Raw genomic sequence first — 22246 nt, forward strand, 5'->3', positions numbered from 1 at the left:
TACAGCCCTGTACAAGAACCAAGTCGAAGTGATCCTTGACACCATCACTGCAACACGGTCCTATAAATCCCCTGAGGCTCTAAATAACCCCAGCCAAGAACAAATGCCACAATGCCTCAGGTACTCGTAGATGACAAACAACCCCCATCGGTTGAACAGATCCCATCGGACACAGAAGCTCACCTTGATGCTCCTCTGTTAAATGTGACTTTTGGGAGCAGCTGCAACACTGGTGAGTAATAAAGAAAAACAAAATACATATACTGTAAAACTTAAGAGGTAACCATAGTGTCAAACCCACAGAGCATTGTCACCCAACTCTGCAGTTCCCCTCAACTCTACAGAGCAAATGAGCTATATCCTCTTTCAGCTCATTGGTTTGTTTTCCCGGCCCGCAGACGGACTGTTTTGGTTGAGTCTCACCGCTCTCATCTATGCCTGGCGGTGATAATTAAACAATAATGTTGCTCCATATCTGCTGGATGTGTAGCTAAATAAGTAGTCTTGCGTTGCCAGACCTTCCTCCACAGCGCTGCGGAGGAGGTTCTGGCTAGTCCACACAGCATTCCAGGATGGGAGAAAAACATGCTCTGGTTTATTGGCATTTAAAAAAAAAACAATCACAATTGTCATGGGCGGCGTTAAGAGCCGGACGGAGCCACTGTGCTCCTGCAAAATAGCCTCGGGAATTGAACTTATTTTGGTGAAATGTGTGTAACGAAAAACTCAGATTGGACAGATAGTCTAGCTAGCTGTCTGGATGTACCCTGCAGAGATCTGAGGAGCAGTTAACCATAGTCCTCATAAATCGGAGTTTAATTCCAACATAAAGAAAGTGGAAGGTAGCGGACATCCGGTGGAATTTCCGGTGCCACTGTAGCAATCCTGGAAGTGGAACGTCGTGAATATAGACTACTAAATAAGCAACGGTTTGCTAACACGTTAGCCATATTAGCTTAAAAGGTGATAATATGTTCACAGCTTGTTTCTGTTGCCCCCATGTGGCCAAACATCGAGTACTGCAGGTTTAAAACGTATGTACTTTATAATTAGAGTTAAAGGAATAGTTCAACATTTTGGGAAATAGGCTTAAGTTATTAATTAACTTTCTTGAGGAGTGTTAGATGAGAAGATAAATACCTCTTAGTAAAGATATAGCCAGGAAATGGTTAGCTAATCTCAGCATAAAGATAAACAAAAGGTACCAAAACCTCCAACCAGTTGCATGGATCATACAAATAAGATGTAAATTGTTAATTAGTGAGATTTAGAGGTGGTGGTAGGCAGATTTTGTTTCTTGAAACCAGCCGTTTCCCCTTTCCCCAGACTTTATACTAAGCTAAATTAACCAACTGATATGTTACCATAAAGGCATGAGAGTGATAGAAATCCTTTAATTAACCCCCCCAACTTTAAAGCAATTCCTTTAAACCCATCATTGACACCAAAATTCTCTACATATGTTTCCAAGTCACTACCAAAATGGAATCTTAGCGTTAGTTTTGGACTGTAAAGTCTGCCAAGTATGAAATGAAACAAAGCATATCATAACATTATTTCATTGTTGGTATGTGCTGCTTCAAGAATTACATTTAGTATAGTGGAATAAACTGATTTAAATGAGGGAAAAGAAAGAAAGAAAGAAAGAAAGAAAGAAAGAAAGAAAGAAAGAAAGAAAGAAAGAAAGAAAGAGAGACTTGAGATTGGGGTTTATTAAAACAATTGCATTAGCAGACCGAAAGTTAGACTCAATCCAGTGTGCATTAGCCCTGCTGACCCCCCTCCTTTAATTCATTTAAATGTTCTGAGTGTCCTTCCTGCTTTCTAAAGCCACATAAGTATTCTACTCAGTTCCAGCCACATCTGTGTGCTCAGACAAAATTATTTTTACCCCCTCACTTTTTTCCCCTCTGTGTTCCTGTGTCGGCGTACGATTCAGAATTTATACTAACATTGTCACAGCAAATAAGACGGTGGGTGTCACACGCCAAAATAGCCCTCATAGCCCAATAGCAAGAGGTGAAAACTTAATTCAGAAGCAGCATAACGCAATAGAGGGAGGGCAGCAAGTTGCTATTGCTCCACAGATGCTGTGTTCAATATGAGTCCAGACCCATTGACATATGACAGATGTGACCAACCACCCACTCAGATTCCTGGCCACAGTTTAGCTTTATCCCAATTCAAATGTGGTCAACCATAAGTCCCATTTATACTTGGCATCATAGCAAGTGTTAGAGAGGATGGTGGTTACCAGGGTTACTGTGCATAGCTGTTTCTGAAACGCTTATGAAATCGCACAGAAAATGCATCCCGATCATACTATGATGAGTGTAAATGAATCATTTCATGTCTCATTTTACATCGTTTAGGATATTCCATTAGCAGTGTAGGCAAACTACATGACCACAGACCAAATCAATCTTTGGAGAGCAGCTGTCAAAGCACAGTCCGGCTGTGCTATCTATGTAGAATGCTTTCCACTGTGGGCCATGGCAGAAAAGTCTTTTTTTACAAGAAGCCATAAAGTTGTTGGCACTCCTTTCACCATCTTTAAATGAGCAGTGACAGAAAAGCATTTAGATTAATATGAACTGGCAATCATTGCAACCTGTAGAGCAGACAAACCCAAGGAAGAAAAAAACACAACACTCTAGCTGACTTGGGAGTTTCCATTATGGTCAAACAATAAATCTTAATATTTGGTTACACTTTACATGAAGGTATCTACATAAGAGTGACATGACACTGTCATGAACGTGTCATAAACATTATGAACAAGTCATAAACGTTTATGATAAAACGCTTCTGTCATTAAGTGTCATTCGGTTTTTGTCATGACAAGTTAGGGTTAGAGTTACAGTTAGGGTTCATGTATCTACATAAGAGTGACAATGACACTGTCATGTCACTCTTATGTAGATACCTTCAAGTAAAGTGTTACCCAAAATTTTCCCATGTAATTTCAATTATCCAGATTCCTTACTGAATTCCATACAGATTAGAAATTTCAATTTCTTTCTCCAAACAGTCCCACTGTGGTATGCCATTGCAATTTCTCACAACATGATTCATAATCACAACAAAATACACTGAGGTAGATCTGTCCAAATCCTGTGGCAGTATAAACGACCACCCACTGCTTATCATTTCAGGGGAATTATGTATCAGCCGGTGGCTGCCGTACTAAGACGTTTGGCAGGCTTCATCGAACAGCGTTGGAAAGAAAATTGATTGCTCGCCTCACAATCACAGAGCAGCCCCAGCGAAATTGCACCTGCCAGTATACACCTCAGTCACTTTACAACCCCTCCATTCCATGTATGAATCAGAGCGGGGAGTGTGTATATTATACAGTAGAAACAGTTCATTTCACACTGCTCCCATTCCTTTATAGACTGTCCCATTTTGAATTTTGACATGCACTCTTCAGTTTCTGCCTTAGTGTTGACTCTGCAGTAAAACTTTAAAACATTTTATATAGAAAGGCTGCTCAGCTCTTACAGTCTAGATGCAAGTAACAATGGTGGCACAGTTTGTTTTTATGCCATACATTTGCTTCTCAAACCTAATCTACACTAAAAGTAGCAGGTAGTTGGCATGGAAACCATCTTAGATGGGGTGGTGCAGGCAGAATGAATGGCACCACTGGAGCTGTGCTTTCCCAAATTAATCAGTATTGTCCTCTGCTCTGCCCATTTCTTCTCTTATCATAATGTATCATACAGGAGACATGCTGTTTTAGCTTTAGCTTTTTTCCCAGCAACCTGCACCTCATTAGAGCCATTGTTCCCATTCTACTCAGTAACTCTTCTCATCATATAATGGTCTTCCTTTTGGAAGTCTGTTTGTAGTATAGATTGACAGTTAATTCTGTAAAAGCAGCCCACTTTGTTTTCATTTCTTTGTCATTTCTTCTTCTAGCCGCTGGCGCCCTGCTGCACAGCCTTTTCCTGATGAGAGGAGACGGTCTGCTGCTAATGTACTGGAATGCTCTACTCTCAATATTGGCAAAAACCAGACTATGACCTCCAGGAAGGTCCAACAAAAACAAAACTCATGCTTTCAGTCTGACGTCACAACAACAAGAGCAATTACACAATCCTAAACTTGATCACTAATTGGTTACTGGGGATTATGTCACCCTAATCAGCAAATAATGTCTGAACATTATTCTAAATTTATGTTGAGCCATTAAAAAGTGAAGTGTGCATCTGTGTGTGATATTCACCGCTAAGAAGGTTTGACACCTTATATTAGAACATAAAATCACAGAATTAGAAATTTCACAATAAAAGTCAGTAATCAAGATTTATCTTTCTGGTAAACCAATATCTGTATGGGTACCATTACTAAATTGAAATCAAACAAATGAAATGGTAGTATCTTTTAGCAATAGCTTTGTCTGTCACTGGTTTATTTTTCTGGGTTATGACTGTTGCCATTGCAACACTGGATAATTGCAAAAAAGGTTGTGACTAGGGCTGCAACTAACAATTATTTTCATTATCTATTAATCTGCTAATACCAACCAGGTAGCCAGGCAGGAACAAATGGAAAAAACCAGAATCCACAACAGGAAAGATCAGCACGGTACACAAAACGGATGAACGGAGGAACAAAAAAGTCAAACGGGGCTAGGGAACAGAGGATAGTGGGAACTGGGGACAGAGCTGCTAGGCACTAGGGCATGGGAAACTAGTGGGCAAAGAGGCCTGGGGGAAACCGAGGGCCGGAGAAGCCTGGGGGAAACAGAGGGCCACTAGGGGAAGCAGAGGGACCACTCGGGACAGGGAACAGAGAGGCGCAGCACAGATGGGACCCCTCTGGCGGCTGGCGAAGAAGGAGGTGTCCTTCAGGCGGCCGGCGGCGAAGGCAGAACCCTTCAGGCGGCCGGCGGTGAAGGCAGAACCCCTCTGGAGGCCGGCGACAAAGGCGAAACCCTTCTGAAGGTTGGTGACAAAGGCGAAACCCTTCTGTGGGAGGGGCAGGCGACGGATCAGCAGGGCAGGAGACAGGCGACGGGTCAGCAGGGCAGGAGACAGGCGACAAGGTAACAAGAAAGGAAGTAGGCGGGTCCGCCAACAAGGCAACAGGATCAGGAACGGGCAACAGGATCAGAAGTCGGCAACTCCACTGACAGGGTAACTGGAGCAGAAGTCGGCCTGACCGCCGACAAAAGCAAAGTCTCTGGGACGCTGGAGACAGGCGAAGACTCAGGGGTACCGGGAAAGGGCATAGTCACTGGGGCAATCTCATGGACAGTCTCAGGGACGTCGCAACCCGACAAAGTCGCTGGGGCACCGGTCAGCCAAGACAGGAAGTAAACTAGACAAGACAAGGGAGACAAGACACAGAAGACTACAAAATAAAACAGGAACAACATCAGAACAGAAAACAGAAAATCACAATCATGACAGTGACGTTGTTTCTTTTAAAAAATACTTAATTAACAATTTACAACAATGAATTGATCATGAATAGTTATTTTCCTGCCGACTGACTAATCGAGACCATAACTTTGATGGAGTCACATTAGGTATGCAGTGTCTCAGCAGTGTGCATGTTTGCTGTTCAGGGAGCAGCAATATGCTATATTACTGGCAGAATCTATAATGGGAATTTCTTCAGCCACATGACAGTTTTGTCAGGAGGAAAAAAGTTATGATTTGCTATTTGGAAAGAGCATTTCTGCACTCAAGACAAAAAGCCAGGGGAGCTTTCCCCCTTCATTTTCCTCCTGTGCACGCCACTGCAATGTGTATTAGACTGGAAAATAAATCAAGTGATGGATTATTTCAACAGTGTTTTGCAAGTGGAAAAAAATCTCTACTCTTCGTGTCAGGAAATGATAAATGCAAATTGAAACCTTGGCAGAAGATGAATGAGATTGTAAAAACCAAGCAATATGGAAGCCACAATTTTTATAAAAAGAGCATCATGACTGGCTGCCTTAGAAAGTCTATCTGGCAGCTTCATGCAGTTATCAAACAGTGGAAAATCAATCTGGAAAGTGTTTGATCAGATGGAGAACAAATGAGTTATTAATTAGTCTGTGTAGTAATTGAAAAATGCTAAATTTAAATTAAATTAAATAGTTACACCTGAAAAGTAGTGTAGAGGTGTAAAGTGATAGAACAATGCAAATAGCCTACTAAAGTAAAGATCCAGTGCCTCAAAACTGTACTGTATAGTCCAGAGTAAATGCACTTGGGACTACTATCAACCTCTGATGCTGGTGTATTTGTCTGACCAGTTAGAAATGGCCTTTGAGACATTTGAGAAGGAAACAGCATCCTCTTGTGTTTACAGAAATAGTCACAATATCGAAACATTTGTTTAACTAAATACTCATTCATCAATATAAATAATCAGAAACTAAACTAGGGATAAAAAGAATATAATGGGTCGTTCTACACCTATGTAACACCTTATGTTAAAAGACAAACTGAAACGGTCATATTATTTGTCCGTGAGTGTGACAGACGTCTCTGATTGGCTCTTTCTTAGAAACTGGGCGGGACAATACGACAGCAGTGACCAATAGTGTGTGAGCCAACTGCCTGACGCCAAAAAGTAAACAGACTTGTTTTGATCTGTCAAAACATCATGCGACTGCTGTAGCTGTATAGCCATTCCACAAAAGGAATTGGTGTCCTTGTGACCAAACTCTTAATATAAAACGGTTTGTATTTGATGATCACGACGATATTTTCGAGCAGTCGTTGTGTTTCAGTTTCTTAAGCGTCTAGCTTGCTGTTTTTATAGTGCGTTACAGCAGCTAGCAGGCTAACCAGCCGATAGCTTACTAGCTTATGCTCTTCGCCGTTAAAACTAACTTAACATTAGCGGACAGCGCAGTGGCACCTAGCAGTTCGTCGAGGTAACGTCCGTTACATACAACTGACGTTATACTTTTATATCTTTGTGATTGCTTTGTAGATTAAGTTATGTCGTAAATTGCGTGTAGTATTTATACATAGTATGTAGCGTTACGTTACAAAGTGACATTTCAAGCAACCGTAACCACCCTTCTTTAGCCGCTAGCTGCCCAGCCTATTCCTACTCTTCCTGTATAGTTCTCTACATGCCAACAGCAGAGTGTGGCTTATATTAATAACAACAATGTGAAGGAATACTTAGAGTGGTGTTAGTAGTAGACAGATAAGAAGGTTTGACACCTTATATTAGAAAAAGTGATGAAGCCTGAACATCAATACCCTGCCATGGCCGAGGAAGGAAAGCGGCGTCCTGGCCGCCTGAGCCGACAGACCTACAAAAGTTCAGCCCATTTCTGCAGCCTGCTGGACGGCCTGCTGGCTCTCAGAGAAAGTGGCATCCTCTTTGATGTGGAGCTGCTGGTGGAGGGTCGAGCCATCAAAGCCCACCGTATACTTCTGGCAGCCTCTTGCGATTATTTTAGGTAAAACTCACAGCAGGGTTTCCTTGTTGCTTTACTTTCAGTTTTTCTTTAGAGCAGCACAGTATTTATATGCCATTGTTATGACCGTGCTCCTAGGCCACAACAAATACACACCAGGGTAAAGTTTTGCTAAAATATACTTCCAAATAGGGCTGGGCAATATATCGATATCGTGATATGAGACTAGATATCGTCTTAGATTTTGGATTACGTAATATGACATAAGTGTTGTCTTTTTCTGGTTTTAAAGGCTACATTACAGTAAAGTGATGTCCTTTTCTGAACTTACCAGACTGTCCTAGCTGTTCTATTATTTGCCTTTTCCCCACTTAGACATTATGTCTACATTACTGATGATTATTTACCTAAAATCTAAGTGTGAAGATATTTTGTTGAAGCACCAATTGTCAACCCTAGAATATCGCTGCAATATCGATATCGAGGTATTTGGTCAAGAATATCATGATATCTGATTTTCTCCCTATTGCCCAGCCCTACTTCCAAATCAGACAAAATTAAATGATTATTAAAAGGGTGTGGGGTGTGGTTGTCAGTATAGTCAGTGGTGTAAGTCTGCATGAGTGATGGATGTGCGTAGGGATGTAACGATTAACGATACAAATTTTGACGATAACAATTACCATTTTCGTATAAAATGTTATTATCACGGTGGATTACCACGATGTGGAAACCCTGTGTTTAATCCTTCCCAGCTTCATCCGAGTGTCCTGAAGTTGCTGCGCAGGCTCACTGCGTAGCCTACAACGCCTACAACTAAAAAGTTGCTGCTAAAGGCGGCAATACGTCAAATCTCCTGACTCATCTCCGTGACCATCACCCACAACACTTTTAAAAATGCCCCGATAATACTGAAAACCGTGATCACTTTGGTCACTATAACCGTGAGGTTACATTTTCACACCGTTACATCCATAGATGTGCGTGTAAAATGCAAACAAAGCACAAGGCTTAAAGTTCTCTGGCAGCATGCCTGAATTCAGGCATAGAGCAGTTTAAAATAATACTTGATTCAATACATTGTGCACATTTCCTCCAGGGCAACATGTCAGACTCACAAATGGTTTCTTGCTTTAACCTCTGCAAAGCATAAAGTTAACCCATTACAACATACCCAAACCACCAGAGAAACAGAGAGCGTAAGAGTCAAGCTGATTCACACAACTTTGTAGCCTGGTTGACAGCAGACCCTTCTCAGTTGTAACTGGGCGCAACTCTGGGCGCAATTGGATAGTCCTTCAACCAATCAGACCAACGATCCGGGTGACGTAGCAGCGACAGCGGCATCAACTGGTTGCTGCGCTTCGGTGGCCGTCATGTTGAATGTAAACAAAAATCCGCTTGCCTTTGCTGCGCTATCGTCCTCGTGTAAAGCCCGCCTCAACGGTTGTGATTGGTGCCTCGATTTGGAAAAATTGGAAATGGGCTTGAATGGGCTCTTGGCCAGACGGACTTGCAGAGCAAATCTCAAATTTGCCCGGAAGTTTGTCAGGGTTTTCCCAGGCTAACAACTTTGTGTGTTTTATTCCTTTTTTTATTTACATACATAATAGCACATTCTAATCAATAATAATAATAATAGCTTGGATTTTCTTAGCGCCTTTCAAGGGACCCAAGAGTGCTTTATCAATGCGTGGCCAGTGTCATAAGACACAGCCAAGGTTTTAGTTCAGCTTAAACAAAGTTAGCAGTTTATTTACATTGTCATATGAGCAGTAATCAGTAGTGGTGTGCACATTTAGGTTTACTTTGTTGTTTGTTTTTACGTGTCTGCTTCCGTCATGCCCTAAGATAACATAGCTTTGGTGGACAACAACATTAAGTAGGTGACACAGATACAAGCGCTGGGGTCCCCAGTCAGCCAGCACTATACATAACAGAGTGATACTCATAGGTTTATTGAATCATGTGAAGTCAAGTGTTGCACTTTGTATTGGTTTGTATCTTACTGCGCAGGGGTGGAGGAAGATGCTTCTGCATTGTGCCAGTAAACCAGAGCCGTACTGTTGGTAGGTAGCCTTGTAATCCCATTACAATGCTAAAAGTAGGAAAAGATAAGGGACTAGCATCCCTTCACAGAGATGCTTTTACTGTATTGGGTGTGCCTCCTTCCTGCAGTTGAAGTGAATAACAACTGAGGCACAGTATATTGGGCAAAGATTTGGTTAAAGCATATGAAGGTTTTGTGATGTGTACAGAAATCTCAGCATCGGGAGCATTACATTTATTTTCCTCACTTTTCAGGTGATTTCTTGGCTTAACATAAGACTTTTCCTTTGGTATTTTGTCTTTACCGGACAGCTCATAATGACAGGGAACCTGTAAAGGCTCTGACCCACCAACCCGACGGCCGACCTTCGTCAAAAAAGTGCCTCGGAACACACCGAAGCGACGCCAACTTGAGCGTACGTTCTGCGCATGCGCGAGACGTAATACGTCTCCATAACAGCAGACTAACGCTAATCTGTATTGTCGCCCAAAAAATGAAAACCGGCAGCTGATTGGACGAACGCGTCACATGGGTCTGGCTTCTCCCGAATGTCAAAACCGACCATAATGGCGGCTCGTTCGGAATACGATCTCGTATTTTACCGAAACGTGTTTCTGAAAACATTTTAAGCGAGAAATAGGCCGTGCAGTTGCTGAATCTGTCTTCATTTCAGATCGACAAAGGTCAGTTTAAAAGATTTTCGTCAGAGTTTGAGAGCCGTTAGTCACGCTCATCCCAATCGTCATTTCCGGTAATTGGTCATTGAGTCTGACTGCCCACTGGCCGATTCAACATGTCAAATCGGCCCAAATGAACGCCTCCTCCGGCTGACGACGGCACAGAACACACCTAACAGACTCGGTCAATGACCTCGCCAGGCTGTCTGATGGCCGATAATCGGGTTGGTGTGTCAGCACCTTAAGAGAAAGCCAGGTGCTCCTGCTGCATGATATCCATGCAGCTAACTGCGGTCATTGTGGCCACGTGGTATGCATCTTCTTGTCACTGGGCCACCAGGTAACCCCAACATAAGCTATTCAACAGTATGTTACTCCCTGTTCTCCACTAGGGGAATGTTTGCTGGAGGCCTTCGCGAGACACAGGAAAAGGAGATCCCAATTCATGGAGTATCTTACATGGCCATGAAAAAAATACTCGACTACATCTACACTTCAGAGATTGAGTTAGACCTTGAGTGTGTGCAGGAAGTCCTGATAGCCGCCACACTAGTACAGGTAAGCTCTTTGTTGTTCTTTTGCTAGGCTATATCATGTTGTTCATTGTTGTATTTCCTTTAGTTAATCTGTGTCCTTTTGTGTTTTAAAGCTTGAGATTGTCATCGGCTTTTGCTGCGATTTCCTTTTCTCCTGGCTGGACGAGAGCAACATTTTAGAGGTCCACAATTTAGCTGATCTCTACGGACTGCAACAACTTAATGCCAAGATCCACTCCTACATCCTCAGGAACATTCAGACTTTGTCTCGCACCGATGTGTATCGAGAACTCCCCCAAGATGAAGTCTTCAGCGCGCTGAGCAGTGACGCGCTTCAGGTGAACAGTGAGAACGAGGTGTACGAGGCGGCTCTTCACTACCACTTCAGTCCGTTGCAGGTGGAAACTGACCAGGTGTACTTGCAGGTCAGTCCCAAGGTGTGTCTGCATTTAGTACTCACCTCTTCATCTCCATCAGATACACACTATATATACCGGCTTAGTTTAAGGGGGCTTTCACACATGCCTTATGTAGTTCAGTTAAATTGCATTAGAGTTCATTTTCCCCCTTGGTGCGGTTCATTTGGGCAGGTGGGAATGCAGCAATTGCACTCGGATGCGCACCAAAAGCAGACCAAACAAGCGTACCGAGACCTGCTTGATGAGGTGGTCCCAGTACGCTTTCAATCGAACTCTGGAGCGGTCCGTTTGGGGTGAGAATGTGTTCCGACCTCGAACCGCACCAACTGCTGTATGTGTACTCTGCAAGTATGAGCTAAACGGCTCCCGTAGTCAGGTGTGCTTTGTAATCTGCGGCAGAACACGCAAACTGTAGCAGCAACGTGTCTCTCACAGAAATAGACTGCGGTCAAGCTCGCAGACACTAGCATTTCCGTGGTCAAACAAACCAGCCGCCGCTAAAGTCGGAGACAGACACCGGCGCAGCAGAGCGAAGTCTCTGTGACAATGTCTAATTATTTCAAATGAAGTGATCTGGTTTGACCATGGAGATGTGAGAAATTTGCACTATTCCAGAACACAGGACCTTCTTCCTGTATTTACTTCCTTGCTCCCGCCCCAGACACATCCGACCAATAAGCGGAGTGAACGTTCTTGCGTCGTTTGTAGTGACGCATTTTGGTACGCTTGGATTTTTCTCCGTGTGAAACGAAACCGAACCAAGGGGAAATCGCTCCAAGTCAACGCATTCTGGACCAAAGCAAACAAACTATAGGTGTGAAAACACCCTTAACTGTGCTTTAGTTGTACTCACACACAGCTTGATCAGCCTGAATTGCAATCAAGTAATATAACTTTTTGACCCAAAGGACAATCTCAAGATGCTTGATGCTGTGCGTTTCTGCCTAATTGAGAAGCAAGTGTTGCAGAGGCTGCATGGCAGACTGCACCAGTGTCCACTGAAGGATTGCGTGTCAGCCGCACTGCGATACCATGAGCAGGAGATCTGGCAGCCCGTCCGGCAGAGTCCTCTCACCCAGCCACGCTCCACTTTCCACTGCATATTGGGCTTCGGGGGGATGTTCACCTCCAGCTCCCTCACAGAAAGCGAGCATTTGTTTCAGGTGTTCCACCCCAGCTGGGGGGAGTGGAGGACTCTCACTGCAGCTCACGCCCCCCGAATGTCCAATCAGGGCATCGCTGTGCTCAACAACTTTGTGTATCTGATTGGAGGAGACAAGAACACCAGTGGATTCCGTGCAGAGACCCGCTGCTGGAGGTGAGCTCCCATCAGCAACTATTTTCATAAAAAAAATAATTTGTCCAATATATTATTGTAATACAAAAAACTTCTTTACGGAAAGAATGTGACCGGAATATGTAGTGAGCAGAGGGTTTAACTGTTGAAAAAATAAGCCATTGGTTTCTATTGGACAAACTTTGTTATGGCGTCACTGTTTTTTTTTTTATCTACGGAAAACATATCTTTGGCATTTCTGAACTGCAGTCGCTGCAGTTCCCTATCGTCTGACATATTGGATTTGCAATAAGCTAATATTGGCTGATGTGTAAGCCAATCAGGCTCTGGTCTGTAGAATGCCAGAAAAAAACATTCTTATCCTATGTCAACATGTTTCTCAGATTGCTTGCTTTGTCTGACCAGCTGTTCAAAATCCAAAATAAATTCAGCTTACACTGATATAAAACAGAAAAGCAGCAAATTCTCACATTTGAGATGCTGGAACCAGTGAATGTGAGGTATTTTTAGCTTGATAAATGCTTTAATCCATTATCAAAATTAATAAACAACTAAACTTTGAGTGACTAAATTATAAGTGTTGCTTTTGGTGGTGTGAAACAAACATATGTTACATGTTACTTAAAGGGACAGTACACATACATATTTTTACTCTTACCTATAGTACTTTTTCTAACAATCTAGATTATTTTGGTCTAGTCTATATCCTCGATGTTTCACTTCTGGGATTGCTCCGTTTCTGACGAAAATTTTTCCGGATTTCACTCATTTCGGCCGGATGTCCGTTACCTTCTGCTTCCTTTGTGTTGGCATTCTAAACTCCGGTGGATTTGTGAGGACTGTGGTTAACTGCTCCTCAGATCTCTGCAGGGTAAATCCAGACAGCTAGCTAGACTATCTGTCCAATCTGAGTTTTCTGTTGCACGACTAAAACAACCTTTGAACGTACACATGTTCCACCAGAACAAGTTCCTTCCCGAGGCTATTTTGCAGCGGCTGCTTAGACCCGCCCAAGATGATTGCGATTGGTTTAAAGAAATGGCAATAAACCAGAGCACGTTTTTCTCCCATCCCGGAATGCTGTGTGGACTAGCCAGACTTTCCCCTGCTGCGCGGTGGAGAAGGGTCTGGCAAAGCGAGACCCGTTTGGTCCACTGTTGGCGATATCGGCCATAGAGATGTCTGCCTTCTCTCCAATATAATGGAACTAGATGGCACTCGGCTTGTGGTGCTCAAAGCGCCAAAGAAATACATTTGAAAAACTCAACAGCAAAGTCTCTTTCCAGAAATCATGACCCGGTTACTCAAGGTAATCAACTGACCTGGTTGTGAGCAGTTACATGCAGGAACTATTTCCTTTCTGCCAAACTACACCCGGCAACTGTATCACAGCGCAGAAGGAAGCATACTTATGGATTTGGCTGAGCTGTAAGTGTAGTTCACCGGTACTGCTAGCTCACCTGAGTTAGCATACGCCACAGCTCAGCCGAGGAGGACGCCATTAACATTTACATTTTGTTTTTTCACGAGCACATGCCTCTTGTCCAAGAGCAGGCTTCCTTCTGCGCGGTTATACGTTTGGTGGGTGTAGTATGGAAGAAAGAAAATAGTTCCTACATGAAACCTCTTCCAACCAGATATGTGGATTTCTGGAAAGAGACTTTGCCGTTGAGTTTTTCAAATTTTTCCGAGTGCCATCTAGTTCCATTATATTGGAGAGAAGGCAGTCATCTCTACAGCCAATATCTCCAACACTGGGCAACTCACACCAAAACATTCTAGATTAATACTTAGAACTACAGGTAAGAGGAAAAATATGTATTTTAGATTTTGGGGTGAACTGTCCCTTTAACATATCTGTTGTGTTCCGATAGCGTGCTCATACTCTTGGTTGGTTCATAGTTCAATTGATTGTACCTATACTTTTCTCCCAGCTGAATGCATTTTTTAAAGTCCTATTTTTCACTTCACTGTTTTGATCCTTCTGTCCATTCTCCCCAGATACGACCCTCGTCACAACAGCTGGTGCTCCATCCAGCCTCTGCAGCAGCAGCGGGCTGACCACTGTGTTTGTGTGATGGGCGGCCATATTTATGCCATTGGAGGACGGGACTACAGCAATGAACTGGAATCAGTGGAGCGCTATGATCCACACTCCAACATGTGGGAATGGGTATCACCCCTAAAGAGAGAGGTACGAGAATGGTTCAAAGATGAAAACAATGCGTGTAATACTGCTACCATCCACATGATGGTGCTACATACCAACATGTGTGTTGTTGTACTGGGGCTTTCCTGCTATAGAGGTACTTCTTTTAATACTAGTCTAACATTCCCTCCAGATTTACGCCCACGCTGGAGCAGTGTTGGGTGACAAAATGTACATAACATGCGGGCGCAGAGGAATGGCGTACCTCAGAGAGACCTACTGCTTTGACCCCGTGGCCAATCATTGGACGGGATGTGCTGAGGGGCCGGTGGAGCGAGCGTGGCATGGCACGGCTGCGGTTAATGGACGCATTTATGTTATTGGCGGAAGCAACGATGAGCGTGGATATCGGTGTGATGTCCTGAAGGTACAACGGCACAAGTCATCAGTGTTTAGTGTTGCACAATGAAGGCAGTGTCTACACTGGTAAACGCTAGTCTCACAGTCTCTTTCAGTTTGAAATGGTGCCTGGTGGACATTTTTCATTTTTACACATACAGATGTTCTTGCATTTTGACATATTTCTTGTTTTTCGATTTTCCATTTGTTTTTGTATGCAAAAATGTCTCTTAGCGCCGTAACTTCTCTCACTCCTAGAATATTCTATACTTTATTGATTCTAATGTTATTTTACCTCCTGATGAAGGCCCTTTTGTGAGCTAAAAAGCCAGTGGTTGCCTTATTGCAGGGGTCTTCAACATTTTTTAAGCCAAGGACCCCTTAACTGAGAGAGATGTATCAGGGACCCCCCCACTACTATACATGTATAAAATAAAGTTGCATATTAAACTGGGCTTACAATAACGTGTGGGCAGCCTAAAGTCTTGATACATACCTTTTGAGTGCATAGAATACTAAGCTATTTAAATAATAATTTACACAAATTTATAAACATACATTTGGCACACCGAACTGTATCTGTAGGTGGCTACCTTAGTGACTACCTTACCTGTAGGCCAGAAAGCCTATCATCAATTGGTTTTCTTTCACAAATAGGCTGATTTATATTTGCTAATACTATGTTGGATTCATGTTAAGACATTTTAGTTTTTGAAAAATAACTTCAAAAAAATAATAATTTGGTGGTCCCCCTACAGTCAGTGGTGGAGGAAGTACTGAATTTCAGTAGTTGTAGAAGTACAAATAACCAGAGATATATTTACTTTAGTAAAAGTAAAAGTACAACAATGAAAACCCTACTTAAGTAAAAAGTACCTGATTTTAAATGTACTTTAATTATTAAAAGTAAAAGTACTTGCATAACGATTTATTCTCTTAATGTCTATATTCTAATAATTAAAAACAAACAGTATGGGCTGTGGCATTTTAATTAAGTTAGTTTTAGGTTAATGTAATTGTGCTTACCATCTGTGGCCCAGTTTACATTCTGACTGAATTCTGGTTATCAGGGTGATCTGCAGCTCGACTTTGCATTATTTCCCACGGGACAGTGAATGCTGCACACATTTATTTAGCGAGAACACACGGGCTTGGACAACAAGTACGTAGCTTCACAGCTGAGGAGGACCGGGAGTGTTTTTAAGATAAATATACGGGTTGTATATTAATCCTCTGTGAACGGATGCTTCACATATGACCAAGCAGAGTATCGGGAGCAGCACGCGCCTGAAACAATAAATGCTATTGAAGGGTGGGTCTTGGCGTGGCCATAGTGGGATTTGTAATATCGCGAGCGGCACCAGGAGCTGGACGGCCGCTGCTGAAGGCTTCCCTGCGGACTGCAAACGTGTGACGGAGCGTTGTAGAAATGTAGTGGAGTAGAACGTATAGATAATTGCTGCAAAATGTAACAAAGAAAAAGTCAAAAATATGCACCATTGATTGTACTTAAGTAAGTACAGATATGTGAAAAATGTACTTAAGTACAGTCACGAAGTATTTATACTTTGTTACATTCCACCACTGCCTACAGTAATGCCGCGTTCTATTTACCTTGGAACTCTGAAGCCGGAGCTGGGAATGACGTCATACCCGAGGTTGAATGCGTTCCATTTAAAAGTCTGATTTTCATTGTTTTCATTGTTTTCATTAGCTCTAGCCCGGTTAGCTATTGTTAGCAATACCAGTTGATAACAACGCATTACGCCGTTTTTTGTGCATGCAAACAGCGTAACGACTGATTTAGTGACACAAATAAGACAGAAGTGCTTATAACTTTATGTTACTGCAGCTTTCACAACTATTGATACAGGGGGCAGCCATGTTGGATTTTGAACTCGGGCTACTGCGAGGTTGTCCGAGTTCCGAGCTCGGAAATCTGAGGTCAGGGGGCCGTGTTTCCGACTTTGACCTCGGAAAATCCGAGTTCCGAGGTAAATAGAACGCGGCATAACTCTGAGGACCACACTAGGGGTCCCGGACCCCCTGTTGAAGAGCAGTCAGAGCAGTGCCTTTTGACAGAAGGTATTAAAGGACAATTCCACCGCAAAACGAACCTAGGGGTTAATGACAGTACAGTAAGCGTACCCACTCGATCGCTCTCTGGGACATGTTTTCATGCTAATCTAATGTGTTTTCGGGGCACAGGGAAAGTAAAAACAAATCGCTATTTATACCACTAAAAAGGCTCAAAATATCACCACAGTTCAACGGTAGCATAATGAGGGTCCCTAAATGTTAACCAAAGCATTGAGAACATTGTAAGTGTACAGACAGTTTATTAAAAAGATAGATTATAAAGACAGTCGCGTTCTCGTATACAGGCGGCCACCGTCTTGGGAGCTACTGTCTTTCTAAACTATCTTTTTAATATACCGTCCTATTTGTTTCCCCTTTTCTTTCCAGGTGGCATGCTTTAACCCCGAAGCCAGCTCTTGGTCTCTACTGACCCCCCTCCCCGCGGGACATGGAGAACCCGGCATAGCTGTGCTGGACAGTCGCATCTACGTCCTGGGAGGACGCTCTCACGACATAGGCAACAGGATGAAATACGTTCACGTGTTGAACACCGACGCAGACGAGTGGGAGGACGAGACGGAGTTTAAGGAGTGCGTGTCTGGCCTGGCGGCCTGCGTGGCGCTCATGCCCCCTGCTGTGATCGCACAGGCCAGGAGCTGGGAGCGGCGCAGCAAGGCTTCATGGGAAGAGGTGGACTTGGACAACTCGGGGGACTCCAGTGAGGATTGAAGCAGCTGTTGTGAACTGAATGTCTGAGCACAGGAGACGCCCACTAGAGTACCTGGAGGAATTTTCTTCTTTTTTTTTTTTTTTTTTGCAGCATCGCTTCCACATTGCACGTTGACCACTTTGAGTGCCTCGGAACCAAAGTGTCATTCGGGACCTTTGCACACTTTTTGTTACTTTTCAAATATAGTCTTAGATAATCATACTCCGCCCATGAGTCTCTGCTAAAATGCTACTGTTTGTCGCCGATCCCTTAGAGTAGGGCTGGGCGATAATCAGAAAACCAAATATCACGATATTTTTGACCAAACACCTCGATGTCGATATTGCAACCATATTGTAAGGTTGACAATTGGTGCTTTCACAAAACATCTTCCACATTTAGATTTTAGATAAATAACCATCATAATGTGGATATAATGACTAAAGGCAAATAATAGAACATCTAGAACAGTCTGGTAAGTTCAGAAAATGACATCACTTTACTGTAATGCAGCCTTTGAAACCAGGAAAAGGCAACACTTACCATGTAACGATATTACAATTCTTCAAAATCTAAGACAATATCTAGTCTCGTATCACGATATCAATATAATATTGAAATATTTCCCAGCCCTATCTTAGAGTCATTATTACCTGTCACGTAGCTGCCTCTGCATTGTTTATCATAGAGAGAATTTCTTCCATATCTTCAAGTGACAGAAAGCAGTGAAGACTACTGGCTATGCAATAACATGGTAATATGGAGCGCTCTCAGCAGACTTTAGTTCCTATCTCTCCACTCCAGCAGCTACTGGTTATTGCCAGGAACTCCAATGGCGTTATTTTCCCTTCCAAACTACTGAGTAAAATCATTAAGTTGTTCAATTTTAACATTGTGCCTTGTTTTTTGAGATTACATCCGGAACTTTTGTTGTGAAGTGTATTTTTACATTTCAGTGTATTCTGTGGGTGGAGAAGAGCCCTGGGGCTTTTTTTTTAATTGATTTGTGTTTGTACGTGAATGACGAGGCGCTGGTGCAGCAGGTTGTAGTACATAATGTTGCCATGTCTTTAAAGGATTTCTTGACTTTTGTGTGATGAAAAACCAAACCATGGTAGTATATTTTGTTGTGTCCTATCATTGATCTTTACTGAATATTTTATTCCATTACTGAAACCAAAGAACACAATGTTAGTTTTAGAATATTTCTATTTGTCGAGTCAAGCTTTGCTTTTCGTCATTGGAAGAAAAGAAAAACAACTCCAGGAACAAGACTGTTTGAAAATGTACTTTTCTTTTTCCTATAACGAGAGTTAACGTCTTAAGAAAAAAACAAATGCAGTGTATTAACACAAGATATGCAAACTTTAATAAAGATAGTAATATATGGCTTTTGTCGTGTGCGTGTTAGTGCCGTATAGCTATCACCGAGGACAAATGGTGTGTATGTATATTCTTTTGAATATTGGACTTCTTTTAGTTCAACAAAATATATATTAAATATATATAAATAAAATATAATTCCCTTAAGAATTTCCTGAACAGTTTCATGCAATCTAGTGCTAATAGGAGAGTTCGGACAGTTCAGTTTGTTGTGTTAGAGTTTACAAGCACTTGTCGATTTCCAAAGAACCGCTCCATTTAAATACGCCTGGCAGGAAATGTAAATAAACAGCTAACTCAATTAATCAAAAGTACATTTTCAGACACTTGTTGAGCATGTTGGGGGTGAGGGCCTCGACTCATGACCTCAGTGATCCTAAAATCCTTGCTGTGACACTAGCTGGGGTTTACTCTGTATGGAAGGTCATGCTGCTGTAACAGAAAACCTCCACTGATGGCTGTCTTCCTGGTTGCTGCCTCGTGTCTTTTATTCCGCCCAGTCTCTACTAGTTCCTCTCCATTTGGCTCTCCACTCCATCAGCTTTATGAAGGCTGACTGCTGCTTTCCTCTCCAGCGTCTGTTTCATCTACATCTGTTACCCCCCGCCAGCCCTAAGTGAGTGCCCCCCCCCCCTCTCTGTTTCACACTATTGTGCCAGCCCCCACCAAGTTGTCTGGTGGGATGTGCTGACACTAGCACTGGACATCCAGGATCAACAATCTGCTGCGTTTATGCCTCTTATTCATTCTAGAGCTGTACTAATACCACCCGGGGGATACTTAAGACATATGTCATGCACTTAACCACGTCAGCGGCCTTTACAGGCATTGGAGTGCAGGTCGATCTGGTGCTCTTTGCCGGACCCATTATCAGAGCAATTAAAAGGCCCCAAATTACCCATTGATGTAGAGCTACGCAGATTAAACCCAGTGGAGTTGTGGATGTGTGTGTGTCGAGGGAATTTTACTAAGTGCTCACTCTCATTCTTGTTTTCCCCCAACAGAAAAGCAGGAGGCCACCCCCCCCCCCGAGACGTACAGTAGGCAACATGACATGTACATTGAGCGCAATCAACAGAACACGTAATATGCAGTATATACTATTTTAGTGTGATGTAGACGATCAAATAGCATCAGCCTTATGTGATCTGGTGCTAGCATTTAACCAAAAAGGACAGGATGTCCATTCTAACCTGTTGCCTCTTCAGAAAACGTTCCCCCATATACTGACAAACGTGGTTTACTGAGCACATCTCACCTGATAACAGACTAAATTGCCATTTTGTTTCCATTTTTTTCATTCATTTGACTATGATGACATCGAGCAAGAGGTCTGGAACACAGATATGACAAATCCCACCTTAAAAAAAAGGTTGATATTGGTTTCACATTGTTTTTTTACATATTTTTTTTTACGTTTTTTAAATCACAATTCTATCTTCACACACAATAGACAAGCACACTATTAATATAATATATTACAAAAAATAAGTATACATTAATACAAAGGTTGTGCTTCAAAGCACGGTTTTCATATTCTGAAAACTTAATCGTTTCAAAATACTTCTTCAGATCAATTTTGATATGAGGGAGAGGAGTCGTAACTGATACCACATTTTAATTCATGAAATTAAGAAATGAACGTTAATTAATTATGAAATATATGCTCCATGTTATATCGAAGAAAACTTTTTTAAAGGGAAAGCAAAAATGAAAAAGTACACTTGAGTTTAGTCGGACAAAAACGGTCCGCATTGACTGTCAGTGTAGCTGGATAGTTTGGAAAAATCTCACCTTAAACGGTTATTAAAGGACAAGATCCAAACTTTTTTCCAAGGTTTATTTTCAGCTCTCCAACTAGAAAATAAATACAGAAGTGACAATATCTTGTTGAAAAATGCTTTATCATCTAAATACTCCGGTGACGTCACTGACAGATATTTGAGCTGGTTTTGTCTGTATATACAGATTATATGCATAAATGAAGTGGGGACTAACCCTCCGTATGCATTATTACTGTATGATCCCTGTGGCAAAAGCTCGCTGTTTCTCCAACTTCGGTCAGTACGAGGCAGGATTAGCCGGGAGACTTCTTCTAAACGAGGGCGCACTTCCAACTTTGCGTGGAATACCTGCAGAACAGGGACTTGTAAGTAGTTCTATACAATTTATTTTGTAGATCAGGGTGAACTCGTGTGTTGTAGCAGTGTTTTGCCATTGAGAACGAGATGGCTAACTGCTAACAGCGCTAGCTTCTAGCTAGTAGTCCTTACCTAGCTACTGCGCATGTGCGACTCCCAACAACGATGGGATAGAAGTGAGATGTCTCACTCTGTAGCTAAAACAGAGAGCTCAACACACAGGGTGAAAAGAGGAGCTGCAGCAACAAAAATATGTTTTTTCTGAAAATTAAACCATGTAAACCTATTCTGGTACAACCTCTAAATACAATTATGCACCTGAAAATTTGCATAATATGAGCACTTTAATATTTAGCCTTTGATGATTTTATTTTCCTACTTCCTTACAATATGATTCATTTTGTATTGGGTTTAATCAAACAGATGTCTTCTGGGAGATACAATCTCATAATATCTCAGAATTTGAGCTTCATCATGCAGTACAGAGTACCTGTATAGTGTAGATCTCTCTTTTCTTATCCTCATTATTCAAATGAGTAAATGAACTGTCCACACCACGCCACAATTGTTCCTGAAGGATGACCCCCTCCCCCCCTTTACAACAGTCATTAGCAGCTCATCTCCACCCAGGGTGGAGGAGATGGGCCCGGCCTGTGTTTTTCAGCTGTGAAAAGGAGCCAACAGCCCCCCATTTTCGTGCTTTTTAAGGCTCATTGACATGGAGAACGAGAGTCGTGCAGTGCTTTATGATGCCGGTGGGTAAACCTCAGCAGGTGAGCCGGAGTCACAGTAACACAATGTCTTTAATGCATGCTGGGCCTGTCGAAACTACAGAGTGGCCCTCGTTACATTAACAAAGAGGAAATACAAACAAATGCCACCAAAGGATGTGCTGCTTATCAGAGTTGGCCAGCGACAAAGCATGCAGATGTGGACTCGCAAACAAAGACACTCTTTACTTTCCTCGTTCATTCAGTAAACTTGCAGCGTGCAGAACACGGATTGGATGAAATCTAAAATTACAGA

The 22246-nt window shown here is 42.4% G+C and overlaps 1 protein-coding gene and 1 long non-coding RNA gene across 3 annotated transcripts; one reads left to right on the forward strand and one right to left on the reverse strand.

Annotated features, from left to right (window-relative positions):
• Positions 1-1692: 1692 nt before the first annotated feature.
• On the reverse strand, positions 1693-7311 carry LOC144517937 (uncharacterized). The gene is made up of 2 exons (XR_013501982.1): positions 7221-7311; positions 1693-5328 (listed from the first exon to the last, which is right to left on the reverse strand). It is a non-coding gene; the product is annotated as an uncharacterized LOC144517937 (long non-coding RNA).
• On the forward strand, positions 6568-19086 carry klhl22 (kelch-like family member 22). Of its 2 annotated transcripts, none has more exons than XM_078250220.1 (7): positions 6568-7423; positions 10501-10666; positions 10758-11081; positions 11972-12381; positions 14362-14554; positions 14703-14936; positions 17375-19086. In XM_078250220.1, the coding sequence occupies exons 1-7, from the start codon at positions 7200-7202 to the stop codon at positions 17714-17716; spliced, it is 1893 nt and encodes a 630-aa protein (XP_078106346.1). In that variant the 5' UTR covers positions 6568-7199; the 3' UTR covers positions 17717-19086. The 2 variants fall into 2 exon arrangements, with proteins under 2 accessions (XP_078106346.1, XP_078106347.1); XM_078250221.1 differs by having other exon boundaries at positions 10758-11069.
• The last annotated feature ends 3160 nt before the right edge of the window (positions 19087-22246 follow it).

This window comes from Sander vitreus, chromosome 5 (genome assembly GCF_031162955.1).
Source record: "Sander vitreus isolate 19-12246 chromosome 5, sanVit1, whole genome shotgun sequence".
Lineage (NCBI taxonomy): Eukaryota > Metazoa > Chordata > Actinopteri > Perciformes > Percidae > Sander > Sander vitreus.

Excerpts from the sequence above, each read along its gene's own strand:
- klhl22 (XM_078250220.1), top strand. The coding sequence starts at position 7,200 with ATGAAGCCTGAACATCAATACCCTGCCATGGCCGAGGAAGGAAAGCGG. Across the intron at positions 10,667-10,757 it reads TAGCCGCCACACTAGTACAG|CTTGAGATTGTCATCGGCTT; the intron begins GTAAGCTCTTTG and ends TGTGTTTTAAAG. Across the intron at positions 12,382-14,361 it reads GCAGAGACCCGCTGCTGGAG|ATACGACCCTCGTCACAACA; the intron begins GTGAGCTCCCAT and ends CATTCTCCCCAG.